Genomic DNA, 24,497 nt, shown 5'->3' on the forward strand with positions numbered 1-24,497 from the left:
GCAGCACCACAGCAGTCGTTCACCTGTACGAACGACTGCAGAGGCTTTGCAGCATTCACCCTATTCCCCCCTCACTCTCCACAACTGTTTCCTCCTCCCTTCCTGCCGCACTGGATACATTCACCTTGCAAAATCTCTACTCTCTGTCGTGGTTTCTTTCTCTTTGAGGGAGAGGAGAGTCAGCTTGGAAATGGTTTTCGCACCGATAATGGAAGCTTTTGGGTGCCGTAATATTGTGCAAGTTCAAACACAAATTCTCTGCAAAAGACATCATGGCCCCCAGAAGCTTCCGTTCGGGGGGGGGAATTGTTTGCTTCCTTTTTATGTCTATGGGGCAAAGCGTGTAATCAGAGTCGGCCGGGAACAGGAACCAATGCCATCTGTTGCTGGGTGTGCTGGCTCGCGTGCGCCGGCCTCTGAGGGCAGAAACGAAGTCTTCACTTGAGCAGGGAAGCATCGCGGAACCAGGTCCCTTGTACCTGTGTCCAAGCCACTGCTGGCGGCAGCAACACCCATCTAAGCAGCCATGATCCCCCCTCCCCAGCCAGCCCCCCCGCCTGACCTACTCCTTGCCTGACCAGCCGGCTGGCACAAATCCTGACCACTCTTCTCCTTGTTGCCCTCCCCACTCAAGCGGCAGCAATGGCTTGAGTTTCTCAGCACAGTCCAAAATGAAGAAAGTGGAGAATGCAGCAAAAGGATTTCTCTCAAAAAAAACCATGTGCGCTGCTTGCTTGATTGCGCTGGCCTTATTGAGAGCAATCCCGCTGCTGCATGTCTGCTATTTTCTACTCGGATGGAGGCAAGAAATTCAAGCTGCTGCCACTGCTTGAGTAGGGAGGATGACAAGGAGAAGAGTGATCAGGATTTGTGTCAACTGGCCTGCCAGGCAATGAGTAAGTCGGGGGTGTGGCTGGGTGGCTGGAGAGATAGGGTCATGGCGGCTCAGGTGGCTGCTGCCGCCAGTGGCTTGAGTTTTGAAATGCCCCATAGGCGTTGAAAAACTTTTTATCCAAACGGAAACCTGACAGAGACTCCAAGCTCCGTATTCCTGGAATGGAGAACTTGGAAAATGGAGCCTTCTCCGTTTCTAAGTGTGCATTGGCAGCCACGTGGAGCTTCTAGTCTCTTTCAGGTCTCCATTAGGATAAAAAGTATTTTACTGCCTATGGAACACTTCAAAACACAGCCAATCCCTGCATTTTGAAGTGTTCCATAAGCGCTGAAACACTTTTTATCTGAACAGTGACCTGAAAGAGACTGGAAGCTCCACGTGGCTGCCAGTGCGCTCTTAGAAATGGAGCTGTCTGCTCTGTTTCCCAAGTGCCCCATTCTAGGTATACGGAGCTTGCAGTCTTTGTCAGATCTCTGTTGGGATAAAAAGTGTTTCAGCGTTCTACGGAGTGTTTGAAAATGAAGCAAATGCTTGGTTTCCAAGTGCCTCATAGGCACTCAAACTCTTTTTACATGGACGAAGACTTGACAGAGACTTGACGAAGGCTGCCAGTGGGGCACTTGAGAAACAGAGCGTTTCGCTCTGTTTCTAAGTGTGCATTTGCATGCAGACGTAGCTTGCAGTTTCCCCGAGGTCTCCGTCCTGGTAAAATTGTTCCGGCAGTGGCGGAAAGGAGTTGGGGCGGGAGCAAACACCGCAAGAGTTCAGGCTCCCATTCTCTATAAAAGAGGATCGGTCCCTGAACTCGCATGATATTATGGGCACCCAGGAGCTTCCATCGAATCTCCTCTCCCTCAAAGGCAGAAACCGCGGCAAAGAGGAGAGATTCACTCCCACGAGTTTTCAAGTTACGAGTGAAATGGGCAGGCTCCATTATACTTGTAACTTGAGGACTACCTGTACATACAAAACTAAAAGACTTCAGAAATTTTTCTCATCTCCCATGGATCAGTGTAAATTCATATGGAATTAATAACAATTATGAGGAAATATGGAGCTCTGATTAAGGCAAAGGAAGGTTTTTAATGCATGAAAAATTATCTTACTAATATATTTTCCTAACTGGAAAAACTAAATTGCAAGTTAAAAATATTTCATACATTATGTTTTTCTTTTGTTGTTCATAATTGTGTTTATTTTCCTTTAGAAATGTGAGTTGTGCCCTCACAAGGATGGTGCTTTAAAGAGGACTGATGGTGGTGGTAAGTATTTAAAAACTTTTCTTTAAAATTCTTTGCTTATGAAATTACATTTTAAATAACGGCTTACCTCTTTTTCTATAGTTCTGGACATATACAAAAATGTCTAGAAGTGAAACATCTGGAATAGAATATGCAATGCTTGTTCCTTGATTATTCTATTATTCTGTCTGAGTGTTTTTTTAGTTCCTTTATATTTAAGCTTTTAATCACATAACTTGGTCAGAGTCATTTTTGTGAGTTGAACAGCCATATAAATCAAATTTTTAAAAATAATACAATTAATTGGACTTCAATATGAGTTGTAAAACTTTTTAGGTTACAATCTATAAATTTTCTGATAGTAAAAATATCTGAAATTTTTGTATACTATTTATTGTATTTGATAATGTAAATGTTCATCAATATAAAATATGTTTAATTTTACATATGGTCATAAATTTGAGAAAATCATTTTTTCCTTAATTCATATCCTGTTACACATGGTAAATAGGAGAATAGTATTATGTTAGAGGGCTGTATATAAATTGTACTCTGAATTGATGAAGAAATTCTTTAGTGTACAGTATGTGACTAAATGTACTTTATAATTCCATCTGAAACTTTAATTTACTGTTCTCAAGTTGCATGTGTAAAATGAGGTGCAAGTATTCAGTGATATAATACTGTAAAACTAGTTTAAAATTATTATCTTCCACTTCTGCTTTGGAAAATTGTGGAAAGAGATGAGAATCTTTCTTTTCCTACAAACTGATCCTTACAAATAAAAATAAATTCAGTTTTCCTTTTTAAATATAAATTTCATAACAAAGCAAGGTTTAGATGTTTACGCAAATTCTATCTTTGGGTAAAAGATGGATGGTGTTTTTTAATGCTACTTTTAAGAGTTTTCACTTAAACATGACTGTGTGTGCTATGTTGCTACACCATGAATGAATCATTTAGTTAATGCTTGAGAGGATGCTGTGATGAATGTTGTTATTGTAACGAGTTATAATGGAAGAACACAAGCACAAGTTTTGTGATAATTAAAATGGCTTTCCCTCTGGATTCTATGGATGCAGTAGATTTTTCAGAATGGTTTCTGCTGTTCTACAGGAATTCTGGTTGATTTCTAGAAAGCACTTAAGGCTTTCTTAAATGATGGCCCTGGAGAAGACTTATAATAATCTGATGTCTTCCACATGCTTTAGTCTATAATTCACTTGATCCATGCATATCTATCACATTATCTAGAAGTGATATGTGTTATAAACTCATTTTAGAAGTTTGCTTTAGAAAACGGTACTCTTGTGTATGTTCTGATATTTTAGATACTTTGTAAAAGTGAGAACAACATGATATGGAAAGCTAAAAAAAAAGTTGGGGCAAATCAAGCTAAGTATGGGCTTAAATCTATGTTAAGAGTTATTCTTTTGAGATGATAGTGAATACATTTATTATTACAATTCTATCTTACCCCCAGAGTGTTTAGAAAGTAAAATGGTATTATTTAAAAACAAATTATCTTTCATGATGCTTCAGATGGTAATAGGGGAATCTAGCTGAGTAGACTTCTCTTAAGATTATGTTTATTTTCTGCCACCTCTCCAGGAAACTTTCTCATGGGCCAACTGATTCTCTTGGGCAAGGAAACTAGGTCCATCCAAAGAATCTTATATGATAATGAGTAAAATTGCATGGTGGCTATAATCTCCCTTTCTTCCTCTCACCTTTTTTTAAAAAACCACCTTTTATCTGTTCAATGCCATCTAGTGGAGCTTTAGTGAGCTGCAGATAATGTGTTGCAACCTGGCTAACTTGATGTTTACTTTTGAGATTTTTCTACATATATACTCTTTTATTATAGTGTTTTCCATAAGTTACATGGATGGCATTTTATATTATATGCTGTTAGATATTCTGGGGGATACATATTTGCCATGTATGGCTGCACACGAATTTTGAAATATAAATGATCTATCAAAAATACTCTTCTTTAGAAATATTTTAAGAACTCTCTTCTTAATAATGCATGCCTAAACATGAAAATCATTCTAAATTTTTCTAGGAAAACATGGCTTTTTTGCCAGGAAAAAATTCACAATAAAATTGTAACACCCAGTTTTTTGTGTGTTTTGAATTACTAAAGTTCAGATTAAAACCTTGAAAAATTGTGAACTATCTTAAAGATAAAGGACAGAGATTTAATGTGCAGAATTGCTAAATATGAAGGCAAAGGATGCATCTTGATGATTTTTTTGTAATTGTTCTTAGGCTGTGGTGGCTTTTCCCACCTTTTGTGTGCTTAGTTACTATCCTGTCCACTTTTAGTAAATTGTTTCACTTAATGTTGTAGTATTGCATAATTGTTTTTCATCTGAGAAACTAGCAAAGCATCTTGATCTTTTTTTGTATAATATTTCATTCTAATTTAAAATCCAGAAGCTTTCTGTAGTTGATAATATATAGCCAGATTTCAATAAAAATTAATCACTATGTTCATGTTGGTTTTAGTCTTGTTCAAACTTGCATATTTCGAATGTCTTTTCTTGTTTAACTATCCTTGATTATGGCAGCTGAAAGACAAAATTAGTAACCATATAGTATGTTTTCCTTTTTATATCATGTTTTCCTTTTATGTAACTTAGAGACTCCATTATAAGGGAAACTTACAAATTCATTGTAAGGGGAAATCTAGTCTCTCTCTCTCTCTCTCTCTCTCCCTCCCCCCTCTCTCTCCCCTTTATGTGTGTGTGTGTGGTTTTGTGGTAATCTTGTTTTTAATTTGTTTGGAAGTCTTTAGTATACACAGTGAAGTTCTTTAGTTTTGTTAAATGCAAAGGCTTTGTTGGGATTGAAATCTGCTCCAATTGGATGATGATCAGGAATGCTGTAGAACAGCATTCTTTGTTAGTTTTATAGCAGGATTTCTCAAAAGCATCTGCTTGGTTGAAAGCCAACTTAACAATGTAATAGTTTTGTTGTCATTTTCTAAGATTTGACTGGGGATCTCCTAGCTTATAAAGAATGTCACACCCTAGCTTTTGAGTCAGCATTTTTCTAACCCTAAATCTACATTTTACTTTTATTTATAAAGAAATCCTAGTGCAAAATTAGTATGGTATTCTTAGAAAATATCTATCTATCTGTCTGTCTATCTTTATTTTTTAATATTTAATAAAAAAATCTCCATGTTGAGTTTCAACAGGCAAGATTTGCCATGTAGATTTTGAAATAAATAAACCATTATAAACTTATTTTGAAAAAGGTTCCTATTTTCAAAAGTAACATTTTAAATGTTGGTAGATCTGTAACTTTGTAACTTTACTATTTATGTATTCAACATAGGCATTCACCTTGTGTATGATAAGATTGATTAAGCCTCTCAGTCTCTTTGTGAAGATTTGTAAATAAAGTGAGGTATCCCATCACAGAACTTATGTAGAAAAGAAATAAGTTATGGATTTTGGTAGACTGTATAGCTTTAAGCATTATTCTTGGAACTGTTCATAAATACACCCTTGCACATTTAAGCATAGCACTCTTTCTTAAAGCCTAAAAGATCTACTGTGAAACCATGAAATAGGGTGAATGGTGTGGAATTAATCTGTACTTTTCAATACTGTATCTTTGAGTACATGAAATAACATTACTTTTGGATATTAGAATAATCTGTTTCAAGTGTGGGATTGGTCAAGTATGGGATTAGTGATATTAGTCAGCATCAAGCCTTTTGATAGTGTGAGGCTAGAGCCTAGGGAAGTTCTACAGTTTAGCTATATGGCAGGGGTATCAAACTCGCAATGTCACTTGACGTGTTGTGACATATCGTGACTTTTTCCCCATTGCCGGCAATGGGGTGGACGCAGTTTCGCCTGCAGGCCAGCAGTTTGACACCTCTGCTATATGGGAATGTGTTGTGTTCAATGGTTGATCAATATTAATGCATTAATGCATTGCATGTGGTGGTATGGCTTAAATGATTAGTGACATAATAAAATGATCTGTCCTTAACTCCCTCTGTCATACTTGCATCATATAAACTGCATAGGTTATCCAGAAAAAGGTAAATTCTCCAGAAGAAGGTATTTTGACACTTACCTTCTTATAGCAGCTAGCCAGTTGCCTGTTTTTCTTTGCCAGTAGTAGCCCTAATAAGATTGAGATTAGCTCTGTTCTTTCTACTACCCAGACTGTTGGGGTTAATGGCATGAATTGATTTCATGGATTTCATTTGTATCTTGTCTTCTTCAGATATTCATATTGGACTTTATGACCAGATTGTAATGATTAATCAACCAAGCTACAGCTTGGAAAATTGTAAGTTCTAGCCCTGCCTTAGTCACAAAACCAGCTGGGTGACCTGGGGCAGGTCATTCTCTTTCAGACCTAGAAGAAGGCAGCAACAACAAAAATCACACAGGAGATTTGGGAAACCTTTAGTTGAAAGGCATGCATGGGAAGCTTATTCATAGCCAGGAAAGACAGCCATAAGTTGCAAGTAACAATTTTTAAGAAAAGAATTTTTTTAAAAAAATCCTTTGTTACTGAAACTTAGTCTTTCTTCCATCCTGAAATATGACAGCATAATGTCAGGGAACTTAATAAGAGCGAGCCATTTTTGGCTTTTAGGCATAGTTGCTCATTCCTTATTTTAAAAGATGTCTAAATTGCTTGAAGGAACATTGAATGGGACCAGCTGGATTGCAATCTGAAATTTGATATTTGATATTCTTTTAAAATACCTGTAGATATTCAAAGTGATAAAACATGGGTTCAGCTAATCAACATTAGCCAATATTTTTCAGTATCAATGATTTTAGATTGCTTTTAATATTCCTTCTGCATAACAATAAGAAAGGATCACATTTAATTACTTTTAGATTCAGTTTTGTAATTATATCCTGCAGGATTCTATCTGTTTTGTTTGTGAAGTTTTGTCAAATTAAATAGATATTCAGAATTGGGATATTCTTAATATTTTAGTCAAATATTTATTTATGTATTTATATATTTATTTAGTTAGTTTTTATGCCATCCACCATTACCAAGCAACTCTGCATGGCTTATAGTACCATAAATAAAGGGGAAAAATTACAGAATTAAAACATTAGACATTAAAAATTAAAACCTTAAAATTAACGTTAAAATTGATAAAAAGAACCAATGGGTAGACGGCGTGGAGGGGGGGATCTTCTATAAATCTACTAGCCACCTCCAAAATGGAACACCTTCAGGGACCCAAGCTATTTGGCAAAGCCAGGTTTTCAGGTTCTTTTGGAAGGCTGAGACAATGAGGATGGATTTCACCTCAAGGGGGATGATATTCCAAGCACTCTTCTAGCGAGGACTGTGATCTGCTCTTCAAGCAGGAATCATGAGTCTAGAAGGACCCCCTAATTGACATTGGGTTTGTCTGGGGAAGTGCAATATAGTAAACTCCTGGTTCCTGAGACTCCATGTACTCAAAGTCACTTGGTGTTACCAGGATTCAGCTGAAGACTGTGATCTCCCATCCAGGCCCCCACAGCCTCCAGGCACCATGAGAAAGCAGCACCAGTAACACAAATGGATGATCTCACCCAGTGACTTCATGTAGATCTTAAAAAGAGTAGAGAGAGAGAGTACTGAGCTCTGCGGCATGCCATACAGAACATCTACAGACTAGATCTTTCACTCCATATTAATAAATATAGCTGGATGTAGGACTCTGGTGATCAAATACACTGAGATTTAGTATAAAGAAAAATATCAGCATATTCAGGAATTCATTAAATGCTTAAATATTTTTCTTATACTAGATGCATAAGATCAGTATATATATAATGTGTTGATAAAAATGATGTGCATTTAGTAAATGCTGATGAAAATACAGTATTTAACAAAAGCAGATGCGAAGAGTGGTAACATGGTTCCTTGGGAGAAAAGCAGCAGGAGCTACTTTCAGAAATGATTTGCAACCTTCCCTGCCTATTTCCCCACTGAGTTTGCTTGTGGGAAGCTGGCAGGAAAAGTAATAAATGATGATCATATGATTATGGTAGGAAGGTGCTGCACCAGCCAGAACTTTGAAGATCAGTTGTAAGTAACATTCATTCATTGCTTTTGCAACTTCAGCATAGTTGTTAACTGAGAATTACTTGGAAATTGTGAAAAATGTTTAGTTGACAAGTGAAAAGAACTATACATAGGAAGTTTTATTCAAGAACATGGCTGATTTAGCTCTGCAGAAAAACACATTGCTTTCTATTGTAGAAAGAGGGTGGGATGCATTAATGCAAACACTTGTTGTAAATGGTTATAATTTTTAAGGAAAGAAAAATTGTATCAGTGTTTTTTCTGGAACCTCAGAGCAACCGATTACATTCTCTATATCTTCCATGCTGCACATAGACTGTTCAATTGTGGAGAGCCTATAATTGTTCTGAGTTTTGGTAAACTTGATTTGAATTTTACTTTATAATTTTCTGTTAGAAACAATAGCTTAGTAAATAGAAGGATATTTAACTACCTTTAACATTATTCGTTAACATCAAAGGGTGCCTTAAAATGTTTCTCATATAAACCTAAATTTGGCTAAATCTTTTTTACAATAGTAGTTGATAAATATAATAGTATATTATATGAATGTTTTATATTGCAGTAGATGTTTATTTAATAGTGTACCTTACTATTAAATGGTACACTATTAAAAAGTTATGATAAAATAAAGGGAAAAACTGACACTATTTTGGATATTGGATATTTCATTATGTTGTCTTCACGCTAAAATCATATATAGCATAGTTCCCCAACCTTTCCTGTTTTGTGGACTGGCAGAGTGGTGGAGGGAGAAAGGATGGTTCTGCGTGAGTGATGGGCACGCGTGCCTGCTGCTCACACAAATGGAGTGCATGTGTATAAATATTGCAGAAATAAAATATAAAATGCTATCCTCAAAATCCTAAAACTGAACAAAGAAAACGTAAATGAGTAAAAAATCATATTTGTTCACTGAGGAATATAATCCAAAACTACATATATGTGTGCATTCATAATCAGGTGTGAGTGAGTGAGGTCCTGCCTTACTTAAAAAATAGAATTCTGGGTATACAAGTCTAATGTTCATAACACATGTTTGGAGATTTCTGAGAATCTCTGACAAACAACTCACCAAGCTGATGAAAATCTATTTCTAAAGTTTTGGATTCTACCAGTCCACACTCAGAAGATTGTGTAAAAATGGAGACAATTCAGTACCACTGTTATCCCCTTCAGGAGTGGTTGGCCAACTAACATCACACCGTGCAAGGTGTATAATACTCTAGAAGATCTCAGAGAGGCCCAATCTTCCTTAGTTCTAAGGAACTAAAGGCCTCTCTCGCATTGGTGTATATTACTGTTCATAGGAGAACCATCCAGAGAAACTGAACATTAGTGGTATGCATGGTAAGCTTGCAAGAAGACAGCTGCTATTCTACAAAAAGAAAATTGCTGCCTTTCTATAGTTTGCAGACATCCACATGGATAAGCCAGTAGGCCATTGGAAGAATGTTCTATGACGGATGACACTGAAATAGAATTTTTTTGGCTTGGTTACGTTTGGCAAAAGGGAAAACATGGCATTCCAGTATCAGAACTTTATCCTATCTGTGAAGCATGCTGATGGCAGTAATGATTTGAGCCTGGCTCTGGACCAGGATGGCCTGATAACATGGATGGAACCATGAATTCTGAATTGTACTAGCAATTTCTACAGGAGAATATTTGTCCGTTAACTGAAGCTCAAAGGAATGCAGCAAGACAGTTCTGCAAAACAAGTTGTACAACCAAGGAAGCAGAAGAAATTTAATGTTTTGGAATGACCATGTCAAAATCCTGACCTTAACCATATAAAAATTGTGGAGGGGTCTAAAGTGGGCAGTTTATGAAAGCCTTCTAATATCCCTGAATTGAAGCTGTTGTATAAGGAGGAATGGGCTACAAGATGATGTGTAAGACTAATCACAGTTAGAGGAAAAGTTTAATTGCAGTTATTGCTGCATACTAGTTATTGAAAGCAAATGTTCACATACTTTTATCACACAAAAATATATAGCTTTGGATCATTTTCCTCAATAAATCACTGAATAGGCATGTTTTTAACTCATTTTTCTAAAAAAATGGGTTCTCTTTATCTAGTTTTAGGACGTGGAGAAAAGATCACATTATAGGTCATATTTATGAAGAAATATTGAACATTTGAAAGAATTAGATACCACTGTATAATCTATAGTTGGATATTATAGATAGAGAAATAATATAAGCATTTTTTTCATTTAGTGTAGTACAATTTCTTAAATTAGGCTATAGAAAATGCAGTTTCACAATTGATAAAACAAAGAAATATAAGCAGAGAAATAAGATTTTGAAAAACTTTGAATTTAATGAAAACAGGTTTGGGAACTTCCCACTGAGAAGTTTATAGCAGCTTTAAGTAACTGGAATTTTGAAGAAACTATTGAGTTTCTGTAGGTATACCAACTGGAGGGAGAGATACTGTCTTTCTTCAGACATAGGCACACACACAGACACAGGGAGGGGGGGAAGAGGCTGGCTAAATGTTAGTGTTTTTTTAAATCTAGGATTGATTGTAAGTGTACGTAACAGCTTTCTTTTGAGAATGTGTAGGCATCTAAAAGTAGCTCTTATATGAATAGTAGGTCAAAAGTGGACCTTATTTATAGTATAGGTTCAATGAAATGGTTGGCTTTTCCTTTTGTATCATAAGGGCTTCTTCGTTAAAGATAATTGAGTGCAGTAAAACACAAATTTAGAATATTATAGAAGCAGTATTCTTCTGATTTCATGTATCAAGCTCTCTTCAACGGAGGTATTGGTGGTTTATTCAGGAAAAAAGGATAAGTCAAAGAGGCCCAAAGTAATACTACATTTATGTGTAGCTTTTGCTTATTTTTTACATTGGAATAAAATGCAACTTTTCATAAAATATTGCTTATCACAAGGGAATAACGTCCCAAAGCAAACATTAATCTGACTTCAGTGGCCACTGGACAGCCTTATCTGCATGGGTCATGCAGTGGCAAAGCACTATCGTTACAATTCAGTTCAGATTAGAGTTCTTACAAAAGCCCTTAAAGAAGATAAAAACCAAATATATGACATCCAAAGTATATAATTCCTTATTTAATTTGGTTATGAGAATATTATTTTACATTTTATATAATTTTAAAATACAGTGCTCTTATACAGTAAGGTGCCTAATGAAATGAGTGAATCCCAGCTTTTTAGTAGAGAAGTTGATTGTATGACTAGTGATCTTTGTTTTTATATCTTATGAACCTTATAATTGTTAACATTTTATAGTAATTCATATATTAAAAGAATTTTATGTAAAACATGGTCATTGGTCTTTAAACATTCTATCTTCTGAAAAAATGAAACATGCAGTTTCTAGAATTTCATTACAGAAGTAAATGGAGGAAATTGATAAGAAGTTGGACCAAGATTTGGAGTAATTAACATGAATTAGCAAAACTGGAATTCAAGGAAATTTTTTAAAAAAGGGATAATTTGAAGCAGAGGAATCTATAAAAGCAGAGTTGGAATATTTAAAATAGGAGTGCAGCATGGCAGCAAAGCATGATAGACAAAGGAAGCACATAGAACATGGAATATATAAAGTTGTTTCCATCATACTTGTCATGTTCTTCTAATACAGACATGTCAAACACAAGGCCTGGGGGCCGGATGCGGCCCGCGAAGTGGTTTCATGTGGCCCTGAAAACAGTGAGGGAACGGCCCCTGCTGCCTTGGCCCTGGCCCAGGCCAGCCAGGAGCCAATGTACAATTTTGTGGTGGCCATCTTGGCACTTGCCCCAGTGGACCATGCCTTGGCACTTGCCCCGGTTCCACCCCCTTCTGCCAGAGACCCTCAGACCTGTCCCCCTCCTGCCGAGGCCCCCGTAGGCACCCTTGATGCGAATGATGTAGAACTGGCCACACCCACCCAGTAGGCCACACCCACTCTGTCCATGCCCACCCAGTAGGCTGCACCCACTCTGCCCACACCCACTGCCCCCTCCAGGGCAACCGCAATGCTGATGCGGCCCTCAGTGGAATTGAGTTTGACACCCCTGTTCTAATATGTGATGTTTTCTATTGAGGGAAATATTAGAATATATATTTAGTGGGAGTGGAACTGTATTTTTTATGAAGGAATGCTCTTGCTTTTTGAAATTCCCACCATTCTGTATTTTTTTTATTTTAGGAAATTATTACATCAAACTGCCAGGAAAATTCCTCATATGAACAGGACTTAATATAGGGAGTTTATAAATTAGCAGTTGTAGATTAAGATATGGATTCAAAGAGACAGTGCCAGATGTTTACACTTTCTTATTCTAGCACAAATTTGTGACTTTCTCAGGAACTGCAGGAGATATGTAATACCTGTGTGCCTATATCCTAACCTAGGAATTAATTATATTTGTCTATGTAATATGCTGAATACTATTGAAATAGTACTAAATTATGTCTTGATTTATGGCATGAAATGCTATTCTAGATAACTATCTAGGAATGTAATGACTTTTATAGAAAGACCTGTATGAAAATATGCTGTATGGAAATAGGTTTTTATATTTAAAGGCCTTTGTGTTTTCTTATTATGATAGATGCTCCAGTTTCTGCAATGTGTAAATTAAACATAAGTTCATTGATTTTAATGGTAATTAATAAAAGTGAATAAAGTATAAGAACATAGTTTTTGTTTTCTAATCATTTTCACTGTTTAAAAGTTAGGCATGTAACTCTGTGAAGAATCTGTTATAATCTTAACCTGTCTATATATATTATATGCTAAAGAATGAATATTAAATAATTAAAATTACATGCAAATCATACAGAAGTTTCTTGATATGAATCTATTCTATTTACATTGTCAAAAATGTTAAGAATAAAATTAAATTAACTTTTTATAGGTTGGGCTCATGTGGTTTGTGCTCTGTACATTCCCGAGGTGCAGTTTGCAAATGTTTCTACAATGGAACCTATCGTCTTGCAGTCTGTTCCTCATGATCGTTATAATAAGGTATAATTAAATTATGACTTTCTTTCTTTATATAACATTGTTATTTTTAAAGATTTAAAATATTTTAGAATTTATAAAAATAGTTCTGTGAACTCTTGCACTTTGCTTTTTACTGAAAGGTAAATTAAAAAATTCTTCTGTAATAATACCATATTATAATTTGTAGCATGAAGTGATTTTTGTTTAGTTAATATTTCAGCATAACCTGAAATATTTTATTTAAATAGATTTCCAAAATAAATAAAAAATAATTTGTAATATTTTCAGTGTTTTTAGTAAAAATTGTACTTAGCACTGTTATAAGCAAATGAAGGTTGAGAAGGTTATAAGAAATGCTAGTTGAGAGCAGAATGTCATCTTGTCATTTATATTTAATATAATATTTATATTGTCATTGATAAGGTCAATGTGATATCAACAGTTCTCCTCTCTCCTAGTATTGTAAAATACACCTTTCTATTTAGTATTAGATTGACCACACATATAGACAAATACCTAAATAAATTTGAAGTTTGTTCCATTTTTTTGCTATTTACAAAAAGTAATATATAAACAGGTTTATTTTACTGGTATGTGAAGAGTTTTCAGTTGTAAAATTTTTGAAAACTAAAATAAGGCTATGGCACCCTCTTTAGATAAGTTTTAAAATGTTATGACATATAGTTCATCAAATGATAGTGGTTGCAATTAATCATTAGGTATCATTTTTTAAACAACTGGAACAAAATATTTTTTAAAGTGTATAGGTAGTCCTTGACTTACAACTGTTCATATAACGATTGTTTGGAGTTACAATGGCGTCAGAAAGGGTGCTGGATATACAAAGTCATTCGGATTCATTCCCAGCTGGAACCTGTCAGTAGTGTTGGTTCATGTGAGATGCCCGAAGAACAGTCTTACCCAGTTATCTGAGAACAGTTCAATCCTGCTAGACCTGATGAAGTGGACAGGATCCTCGGTGCTGTCAGTGCAATCACCTGTCAATTAGATCCTTGTCTGTCCTGATTGATGAAAGCTTTCAGGATAGTGACTACTAGGTGGGCTCAGGTAGTGATCAATTCCTCACTGCTGGAAGAGAGTTTCCCGGGGCTTTTTTAAAGAGGCCCTGGTTCGCCCCCTCCTAAAAACATCCATCTCTTGATCCCACCTACCTGGACAGTTTTCATCTAGTTTCTAACCTTTCCTAGGGAAGGTAGTAGAGAAGGTGGTTGCTTGGCAGCTTCAGAGGGTCCTGGATAAAACTGATGAAACTCTTCCAGTCAAGATCTAGGCCCATTTATGGGATAGAAACAGCATTGGTCACACTTGCTGATGTTTGGTGAGAGCGGGATTGGGGGGGGGGTTGCAAACCATACTTGCTTTCAGCAGCCTTAATCAGGTATCCTTTTGGGCTGTCTGTGGGGTTTGGGGCTGGACAGCGCACTGTTACATTGGTTTGGTTCCTTTCTTCAAAGCCGGTCCCAATTGCTGTTGATAAGGAGTGAGAGATCCAAAGCCACTCCTTTATGGCATGTTGCAGGGCTCAGTACTCTTTCCAATCTTTTTTAACATTTCATAAAGTCGCTGGATGAGATCATTTGTCACCATGGATTGAAGTATCATCAATGTGCAGATGATAGCCAACTCTATATTTCCATCCATGGTGTCCCAAGTGATGATGTTACTGCCCTCTTGTGTTGCCTAGAGCCTGTGAGAGTCTGGATGGGGGGACAACGTACTTCAACTGAGCCCTGGAAAGGCCGAATGACTTTGGGTGCCTGGAGGGTTGAGATCCAGGAATTTGACATCTCTAATTATGGATGGGTTTATACAACCCCAAATAGACCTGGTGTACAATTTGGGGCTTCTCCTGGACTTATGATTCCTGCTGTAAGAACAGGCAGAAGTCATGGCTAGGAGAGCATTTGCATAACTCTGTGTTGTGCACCAGTTACAACCTTCCTTGGATTTGGGGTACTTGTGCTCAGTTATTCAACCCTTGGTCATTCATGCCTAGACTATTGCAGTTTGCTCTATATGGGTCTTGAAGTGTATTTGGAAGCTACAACTGATGCATAATGTAGTGGCATGGGCTGTTCTTGGGGTTCCTAGAATGGCTCATGTTACACTGTTCAGCTACATTAGTTGCTGGCTTGCTTCCAGTGTAATTAAAGGTATTGGTTATCACCTTGAAAATCCTTCATGGCATGGGTCCAGGCTATCTGAAGAATCATCTCATCACAATAGGATTGGCCCACCCCAACCATGCCAGCAGAGGGAGCATGCTGCGGACTCCATCAGTCAAGGAATGTCTACTGATGGGATCCAGGAGCATATGGACAGACTTAACTATAGTTTCATGGGGAAACCTTGACCATCCTAAACTAAGCCAAGTCCAAAAATGCGATCAGTATCAATATCAAATCAATATTAATATCAAATCAATAGACCATAGACCTAAACAATATCATACTGTGCAAAAGAGATAATCAACAAGCCAGAAAGAGAACAAAAAGACCAAAATACTTCCCCACCAGCACTCATCACCCAGATTAACACAGTAAAGAAGTAAATAATACCCTAGTCAAGAAGTTGCCAAACAAGCTAACAGTAAACAGGCCAACCACGAAGATCTCTCCCATCAATTGACAGGGCATGCCACTAGAATATGAATTGAAGCAATCCTACTCCATATTAACACTGATGATGTTATTTAATCTGAGTAATGAAACATCTGCAAAAAACAACCAAGCTCAGAGAGCACCAAGGACCCCTCATTCCAACCCTGAGCTACAAATATTCTCCTTTATCAACTATTCCAGATTCTGTGCTCTAAAATAAGAAAGTTATTGTATATGACTTTTATTTGATATTTGAAAAATATTTAACATACTCCTCTCCCTCAATCTTTCTTCATAGGATTTAGTTTCTGGTTCTTGGATTGTTCTTATTGAGAAAAGAAAAAGAAATAGAAATAATACTTTATTGTCCAAGTGTGATTGCACAGACAAGGAATTTGTCTCTCTGGTGCATAAGTTCTCAGTATACATTCAAACAATAAAGTAATACAATCATAAGACACTAATAGGAGAAGGTAGTAGACAAGATGAGAAGGGTAATATAGCCCTAGTATGTGGGTAAATGTCCTTAGACAAAAGACAATCCTGTGGGAATTAGGTGTTCAGCAGAGTGATGACATGAGGAAAAAAACATGTATGTGTAGTTGTTTTGGCATGCAGTGTCCTTTAGCAGTATCCTGAGGGGAAGAGTTGAAACAGTTTATGTCCAGGATGTGGTGGTGATGGGTTTCTGATCTGTGCAATATCCAGGTCCTCAGTGGAAGGCAGGTTGATTGCAGTTGTTTTTTCTGCAGTCCTAACTATCTTTTGAAATCTACACCTGTCCTGTCTGGTTGCTGTACTGACAGACAATTATAGAAGTACAAATGACAAACTCAATAATTCCTCTGTAGAACTGTATCAACATATCCTGTGGCAGTCTGAACTTTCTGAGACATATTATTTGGGTCTGTTCTAATTTCTCTGAATTCTTCTTAAAATGGTGTGCTCTGAACTACACACAGTACTTGAAGTGGAACCTAAACAAGTAGAATAGAATAGAATTATTATTTCTTGTCATTTGGAAATTATACTAATGTAGCCTAAAGTTGCATTATCTTTTTGCAGCCATATTCCATTGCTGCCTCATATTAAATTTACAGTGAACTGTTTGGAATGCTATGACCAACCCATATATCCTCCATGCTATTTGGTAGCTGAATTTGTAGTTTGCTAATTGAAGATTTTTTCCCCATTTTTTATGTTAATTTAATACTGTTACTTCCAGCTTATTTGACTAATTTTTTACATTGTGTCTTTTAATATTGTTTTTGGTTTGTATGACAAGTTATGCAAACCAATTTTGTATCGTCTATATGCAGTGTTTGATAAGAATTCTGTTCATTTAAACAAGTGTTCCTTGTATCACTTGTGTTTCTTACTGCTGTCCAGTTTTGATCATAATACATTAACGACTGTTCCTTGAGCACAATTTTTAGATAGCTATATTTCAACTTAATTGTCATGCCATCAAGCTCACACTCAACCACCTAGCTAATCTCTGGATTGTGAGATGAGTAGCATGTCCATTTAATAAATAAATAAAATTGAATAAACATTCCTCAAACTGTAGGTTACAACCTATAAGAATTCATGAGCATCTTTCGGAGAATCGCAAAAATTTTAAGGTTGCAAAGGCTGGTCCAGCTGTCTAACTGGCAATATGGTCTATTAGTGCTCCAGCTATGCTAAAGCAATGGCAGCATAGCAGTTTCCTCATTTGCCAAAAGGGAAGGAGCAAGGGGAAGACATCACAAGACAATCATAACTAGAACATCACTCAGTTTTTGGATTGGCAGCGATGTGTTCTCATCAACAGAATACTTAAGTTGCCTGGCTTCATGCTTTATATCTTATTCTGCCTCTTTCTTGGTTAAGGGAGCCAGAAGAAAGAGCAAATTTAAAATACTTTAAAATTTATTACTTTAATAGGAGGAGGAAGAAGTATTAATGTATGCTTACCACCCTGAATTCCTTTTGTAATAATAAAATAATAAAGATAGGATTGAAAACAATCTAATATTAATTCAGCAAATGTACAATAAAAACTAATAATTACTCCTTTTGACATCGATTGTAGCACCATTAATTGCCCAATGGCTTAGAACAGTTCTTTTTAGAGCATTCTAAAGACCATAAAGAAGATTATCATCCAAATTCTTGGGGATATGGTATTCTGTAGGAACAAACTATGTTGCCGTACTTCCTTCCCAATATGACATGGGAAATCTCTTTAAGTTTCTTAGTCAGGAATCACTCTTTGAATGTGTTGATTTTCCTATGTGTAAGAGAAGGTAGTCTGCAGACTTTGATGCTAAATCATATGAGACTTTATAGTTGATAGCTGGCACTTTGAATTGTTCTTGGAGAGCTAGCAAAGCATCCCAAGTGCTGGTGTTATCTAAGCATAATGGCTGCTCCTTATCTGAAAGTAGGTTACTGTGTTCTGTTGTGTTTTAGCTTCTGAATAGTTCTAAAAAACTGCATGCAAATGACATCACTATAAGCCATTCTAAGGACATGGATGACTGTTGCCACAGTTCTCTACTGCAAATAAAACACAGGTTGGGCAAAAGTCCCCTTTAACTGTGAATCTAGACTAGCCCTCATGTTGTGGATTTCCTCCTTCAGGAAGCTTGCTACCCTGTCCAGGCTAACAACAAAGTCAACAAGAATCTTTTTTTATTTCTGAATAAACATGACCTACATCATGCCAGAATTTCAATTTTGTTTCTTCCATCCAACCCCTCGTAAGTTTTTAGATCTCTATATGTAGCAGGTATTATCATCATTTTGATGGCACCTTACCCAAAATCTGACCTAGCAATTTCAATATGGTTGTTAAAGAATAGGAGTGAAAGAGTCAAAGCCTGCAAAGGAGTCACTGCTAGGATGGACTTGTTTCCCTTCAGCTGAGACTGCTCACTTAAATGAAAGCACAGTAAGTGAAGCATAGTGCCACTCCCCCAATTCTCACAAGCATACCAGAAGGTTAGCATGGTTGATTTGCATTAAAAGCAGGTAAGAGATCTGAAAGGAAAGAGGGACACACTTCCCCCATCCATATCCTAACAAAAGCCATTAACCAGATTGAAGGAATGCTGTTTCTGTTCCATATCTGTTCCTAACTCTGGAAAGAATCTGGATGATCCATTTAATTTAGTGACAGAAGTTCTAATGCCTATAAACTAAAGTTTGGAGACTAGACTAGACAATAATTCTCCAAATTTGCTGGATTCAAAGAAGGCTTTTCGAGGAGATTTGCCATACTTTTCCTCTGCGGTAGGATCACTTCTCTCATTCCGTGAAGTTTCCATTCAGGGACTTGAAACTTGTCATTCTCTCCTAGCGCAGGTTGATGACATGAGGAAAATTTTTTGAAAAATTTCCACATTAGTTGCCTCCAGCTCTAGAGAAAAAGTTTGATAAAAATCTGAGAAATTAATCAGAATAAATCAAATAATAGGTCAGAACTCAAAGAGTAGCTTTTTCCAGTGCTATAGTGCTACCATAAATTGTTTCCAGAGAATGGATGTGGCGCAAATTAGATGAATAAGGCCTATCTCTAAAATGAAAAAAAAAGGCTTGTTTGTTTTTGAATTAGTGTAATGAGTGAACTATAATTGGTATTTTAATACCATGTGTGAGTAGTTCAACAAATATAATTTCAAATGTAATGTGTATATAGGAATGGTAATTGCCTTAGTATTTCCTGGGTATAGATTGGACCACTGATACTATAGGTATTTCTCAAACAGAAGAAAGTTCTTCCCCCAGAAATGCCATTTATTTTCTTTATTTTCTGGAAATATCTGAGTAGTTTAAATATTATATTGTCTAATATATTGAGGATACAATTTTATTGCTGGCACCAAATTCATTTTCCAGAAAAGAAATAAAAACTGCAAAGTGCAAATTTACAAGGTAAGCTCTGTGAACTTAATTAGTCAATTAGAACCTTCCAACTTTAATTCAGTTTCACACTGAAGTCTTTTGTTATCAGGCACACAAAATTTGGTTATAAATTCATACATTAGTCAGAAAAATGAGATGATGATGATGATGATAACAATTGGTTGCAAAGTCAGCCAGATGTTGAGATTGGATTTGGCATTGTTATCCACCTATCATGTCCTTCCCAAAGACCTGGAATAGGCAGATGATATTGTTTAATGGTATTAAAAGAATTGTTGCAGGATGTAAATTGTTCAAAGTAAAGCTAGATTAATGGTGATTTTGTCAATGCCAATGGTATTCAAATATTATTATGGTTCATTGCACTGTCAGCCAGATGTTCAGTATATTTAGCATTAATAAGATAACGGCTAAATGAAGAGTGGCTGTCACATGCTGCCATAAGAAAGCATTGACAGTATAATATGTGGAAATGATATTGAGATATGAGGGGAAGAGATGCTGCCTAGGAAACTATCAGACAACAGAGGTAGATGCCACTGGTGACTTAGCAGATAAAGAAATGTAGGAAAAACCTGCCCTAATTGATCAGCAGTTAAAAGTGAGGGTGAGAGTCTTATACGTTCAGACTTAAAAGATTCTGTTAATTTATCCTTAGAATAAAATATTTACTAACTCATCTACCATGTTTCTCCAAAGGTAAACCTGCCCCCGAAAGTAAGCTTCAGCTGATTTTTTGAGGGTTGGCCTAATATAACCCCTCCCCCTGAAAGTAAGCCCTTACTTAAGGGCCTGCACGGAGGACCTGCCTGTGATGAGGCGAAGCTGACTGGGGAGGGGGATCTGACCCACGGTATACCGGTTCCTTACCTCTGCCTGGCTTGTTCCACGCTCTCCTGGCAGCGGCATTGGGCGTGACACATGAGGCCGCAAACGGCTGGTTTTTCATCTGCAAATTTGATGAGTTCCCCATCTATCCCCTGGTCCAAATCATTGATGAAGATGTTGAAGAGCACTGGGACCAGAACAGAGCCCTGGGGCACCCCACTACTCACTTTCCTCCATGTAAATGCAGTTCCATTGAGGACCACACGCTGAGTACGGCCGGTCAGCCAGCTATGGATCCAACTGGTGGTGATGCTGTCTACCCCACATTTTTCTTTCTTGTCAAGTAGTAGGTTGTGATCTACTTTATCAAATGCCTTACTGAAGTCCAAGTAAATGATGTCCACAGCATTCCTCTGATCCACTAATTTTGTCACTTGGTCAAAGAATGCAATAAGATTTGTCTGGCATGATCTGTTTTTGACAAACCCATGTTGGCTTTTAGTAATGACTTTGTTTGCCTCTAGGTGTTCGCTGATTCGTTGCTTGATTATCCTTTCCAGAATGTTCCCAGGCATAGAGGTCAGGCTGATAGGTCTGTAATTTCCTGGATCCATTTTTTCCCCTTTTTTGAAGATGGGAACTACATCAGCTCTTTTCCAGTCCTCTGGTAATTCCCCAGTGCTCCAGGATCTTTGAAAAATATAGTTCAGTGGTTCTGAGATCACATCTGCCAGTTCCTTGAGAACCTTGGGGTGTAATCCATCTGGTCCTGGTGATTTGAACTTGTCTAGGCTGGACAGGTGCTCAATTATCATTTTCTTGCTTATCTTGTGTTTCTAATCTGTTTTTTACAGTACTGTTTTTAATAGGTTGGACTGTTTTTTCCCTTTGTATAAAGACAGATGCAAAGAATGAGTTAAATAGTTCTGCTTTCTCCCTGTTGCTTGTCACCTTCTTGCCACTTTCTCCCACTAATGGGCCAATCATTTTCTTGACTTTTTTCATGTTTTTTACATGTTGAAAGAAGCTTTTTTTGTTATTTTTTATTTTTGTCGCAAGCCTTAGTTCATTTTGAGTCTTAGCTTTCGTCACGTCATCTTTGCAGGCTCGGGCTATTTCCTGATATTCTGCCTTAGTTATGTGCCCCTCTTTCCACTTGTTATACTTGCCCTTTTTGTCTTTCAATTTATCAGAGAGTTCTTTATGCAGCCATGTTGGTTTCTTTTGAGAGCTGTTATTTTTCTTCTTTGTTGGTATTGTTCTAGACTGGGCTTTTATTATCTCACTTTTCAAAATTTCCCAAGCTTCTTGAGTTGTTTTCCCCTTGAGGATTCTCATCCATGGAATCCTTCCCAACCCCTCTCTAAGTTTATTGAAATTAGCTCTCTTGGTCCAAGGCTCTGGTTTGACTGTGTTCTATTGCTTGTGCTTCCATAATGTTGAATTCCAATATTGCATAATCACTCCCCCCAAGGTTCTTGTGGCTTCAACACCTTCTATCATTTTATCCATGTTAGTGAGAATTAAGTCCAATATGGCTAATCCCCTAGTTCCATGGTGGCGAACCTATGGCATGCGTGTCACAGGTGGCACGCAGACCCCTCTCTGTGGGCACGTGTGCCGTCGCCCCAGTCCTAGGCCTTCAGCTGGGTTTTATAAAACCTTTTCGTTTTAGGCCTCCACTGCCGTGTGCAAAATAAAAAAAGGTTCAATTAATCAATCAATTTTAACTTCTCGCAGGCAAAAAAATCCATCATGCAAAGTTGGAATTGATTGATTGAACTTTTTAGTCCCACCCAGTCTGCCGTTACCACCGCAGCCACACCCACCCAATGGGACACACACACCCAATGGGACACACACACCCAATTGGCTACACACATCCAATGGGCCACGCCCACCCGGCACACGATGATACATAAGTGGATTTTGGGTTGCACTTTGGGCACTCGGTCTCTAAAAGGTTCGCCATCACTGCCCTAGTTCCCTTCTCTACTTTTTGGAAGACAAAGTTATCTGCTAGGTTTGTCAGGAATCTGTTTGATCTTCCACTTGGTGCAGAGTTTGTCTCCTAGTTGATGTCAGGGTAATTAAAGTCCCCCATTACTATTGTGATGTGCTTCCTAAATACCTTAGTTAAAGGATGGTCCTTATTTGTTACTCCCACAGGATATGTAAGATAGATGGTAGATTATAAGTAACAAAATGTGTGACCAGAATTAATTCAGTGTGCTATTATTTAGATTACCTGTATACTTATATACCTTATAAATCTTCAGTTTATAAATAAAATAGGGCCTGGAAAATTCATAATTAAGTGGGGTAGTCATTAAGTGAGACATTATGTGACCACCCCAGATTTCTTGATTTTTTTTACCATGGCCCTTAAGTGAATTAATCTTGATTAAGTGTGACATCACAAGTGTGACTGTCTGCTGATTTCCCTATTGACTATGCTTGTTGGAAGTTGGCTGAAAAGGTTGCAGATGATGATTACTTGGACTACAGGACACCCCAACTATTGTAAGTATGAGCCAGTTGATAAGATCCAGGATCATGGTCATTTGACTATGGAGATGCTATGACAGCTGTAAGTGCAAGAACAGTTGTAAGTCACCTTTTCAGTGCCATTGTAACATGGAATGGTTATTAAACAAAATGGTTGTTAAGCAAGGACTACCTGGTTGTGGTTGTTAACTTTTGGGTTGTTAAGCAAATGGAGTTCCAAGGAGTGTGGACTGCCTTGGGGGTGAGAGACCTGCTGCAATCTGTTAGTATGTGTCTTCTGCTCAGGTGTTGAAAATCTTCCTTACCAAAATCCAAGCATGATTTTCAGCCTCTGAGGGGGCAGGGAAAGCTCCCTGTGCCCAGCCTCTCCCATCTGCTTAAGGCACCTCTTGTCCCTTACTTTACTGTACTCCCCTGTCTTTCTACTCTGGACTATAAATTCCTCCATGGCTGAAAATTCTGCTTGAATTTCAGAACGGAGCTTTTTAGCCAGCCCCAGAAACAAGAGGACTCCCTCTAGGGGCTTGCTAAAATACCTTGTGCTGCAAACGCTCTGTGCCAAAATCTTTGAATTATCTCTGGGGACTGACTGAAAAAGATTTTTTCCAAAATCCAAGTAGGATTTTGGAATAGAGTCCTTGTGGCATGGGTATTTGCAGCTAGCTTCTAGAGACAAAAGGTCTCCTCTTGTTTCTTTCTCCCACTTATTGACTTTCTGGGGAAGTCAGCAGGGAAGATTGCAGATAATGATAACATAATCGTGGTGTGGTTGGCAGCTGGTCATAAGCGCAAATGAGTTGCCAAATATCCAGATTGCAATTATATTACCATGGGGGCACTGCAAAGGCCATGACATCAGGCATGGGTGGTAAGTTCCTTTGTTAGCGCCAATATAATTGCAAACAAACCCGGAACAAATGGTTGCTAACTGAGGAGTACCTGTATTCAATTTATTCTGAATATCAGAGCTAGAAAAGAAAAGGGGCATGGTTGCTGTTTGAAAATTACTGCATTGAATCAATCCTATTAAGTCAGATGAATGGCATAGAATTTTAATTTAGGAAGAAGATAGCCATATCATGTTATAATAGTTTGTCACAGTCTAGACCATGGGTGTCAACCTGCTGGTCAATGGGCCAGATGCGTCATGTGGAAGCCACGGCCACCCCAGCTCCGGCAAGTAGAAAAAAGTTACGATACGTCACAACACTTTACGTGATACGGCGAGTTTGACACCCCTGGTCTAGGTTAAGGTTAAGGTTAATTTAATTTGTATACCGCCCTTCTCCCGTAGGACTCAGGGCGGTTCACAGCATATTAAAAACACAAATACAATATACAGGATACAAAAAAAATCATACAAAAATACACAAAATAACCCCACTAAAACCTAATTAAAAGCCAAATATTGATTGCTGTGTTCCCATTAAAATTACTTTTTA

General features: G+C 37.4%; 1 protein-coding gene across 1 annotated transcript in view; it reads left to right on the plus strand.

Moving 5' to 3' along the window:
- Nucleotides 1-24,497, plus strand: part of MLLT10 (MLLT10 histone lysine methyltransferase DOT1L cofactor) — a 126,108-nt gene that overhangs the window by 19,497 nt on the left and 82,114 nt on the right. The window contains exons 3-4 of the mRNA XM_015811558.1: nucleotides 2,103-2,157; nucleotides 13,098-13,207. Coding sequence (XP_015667044.1) covers nucleotides 2,103-2,157; nucleotides 13,098-13,207 — 165 coding nt within the window. The remainder of the gene's footprint in view (nucleotides 1-2,102; nucleotides 2,158-13,097; nucleotides 13,208-24,497) is intronic.

The sequence above is a fragment of the Protobothrops mucrosquamatus genome, unplaced genomic scaffold (assembly GCF_001527695.2).
Source record: "Protobothrops mucrosquamatus isolate PMUCROS unplaced genomic scaffold, P.Mucros_1.0 scaffold45, whole genome shotgun sequence".
In the NCBI taxonomy this organism is placed as follows: domain Eukaryota; kingdom Metazoa; phylum Chordata; class Lepidosauria; order Squamata; family Viperidae; genus Protobothrops; species Protobothrops mucrosquamatus.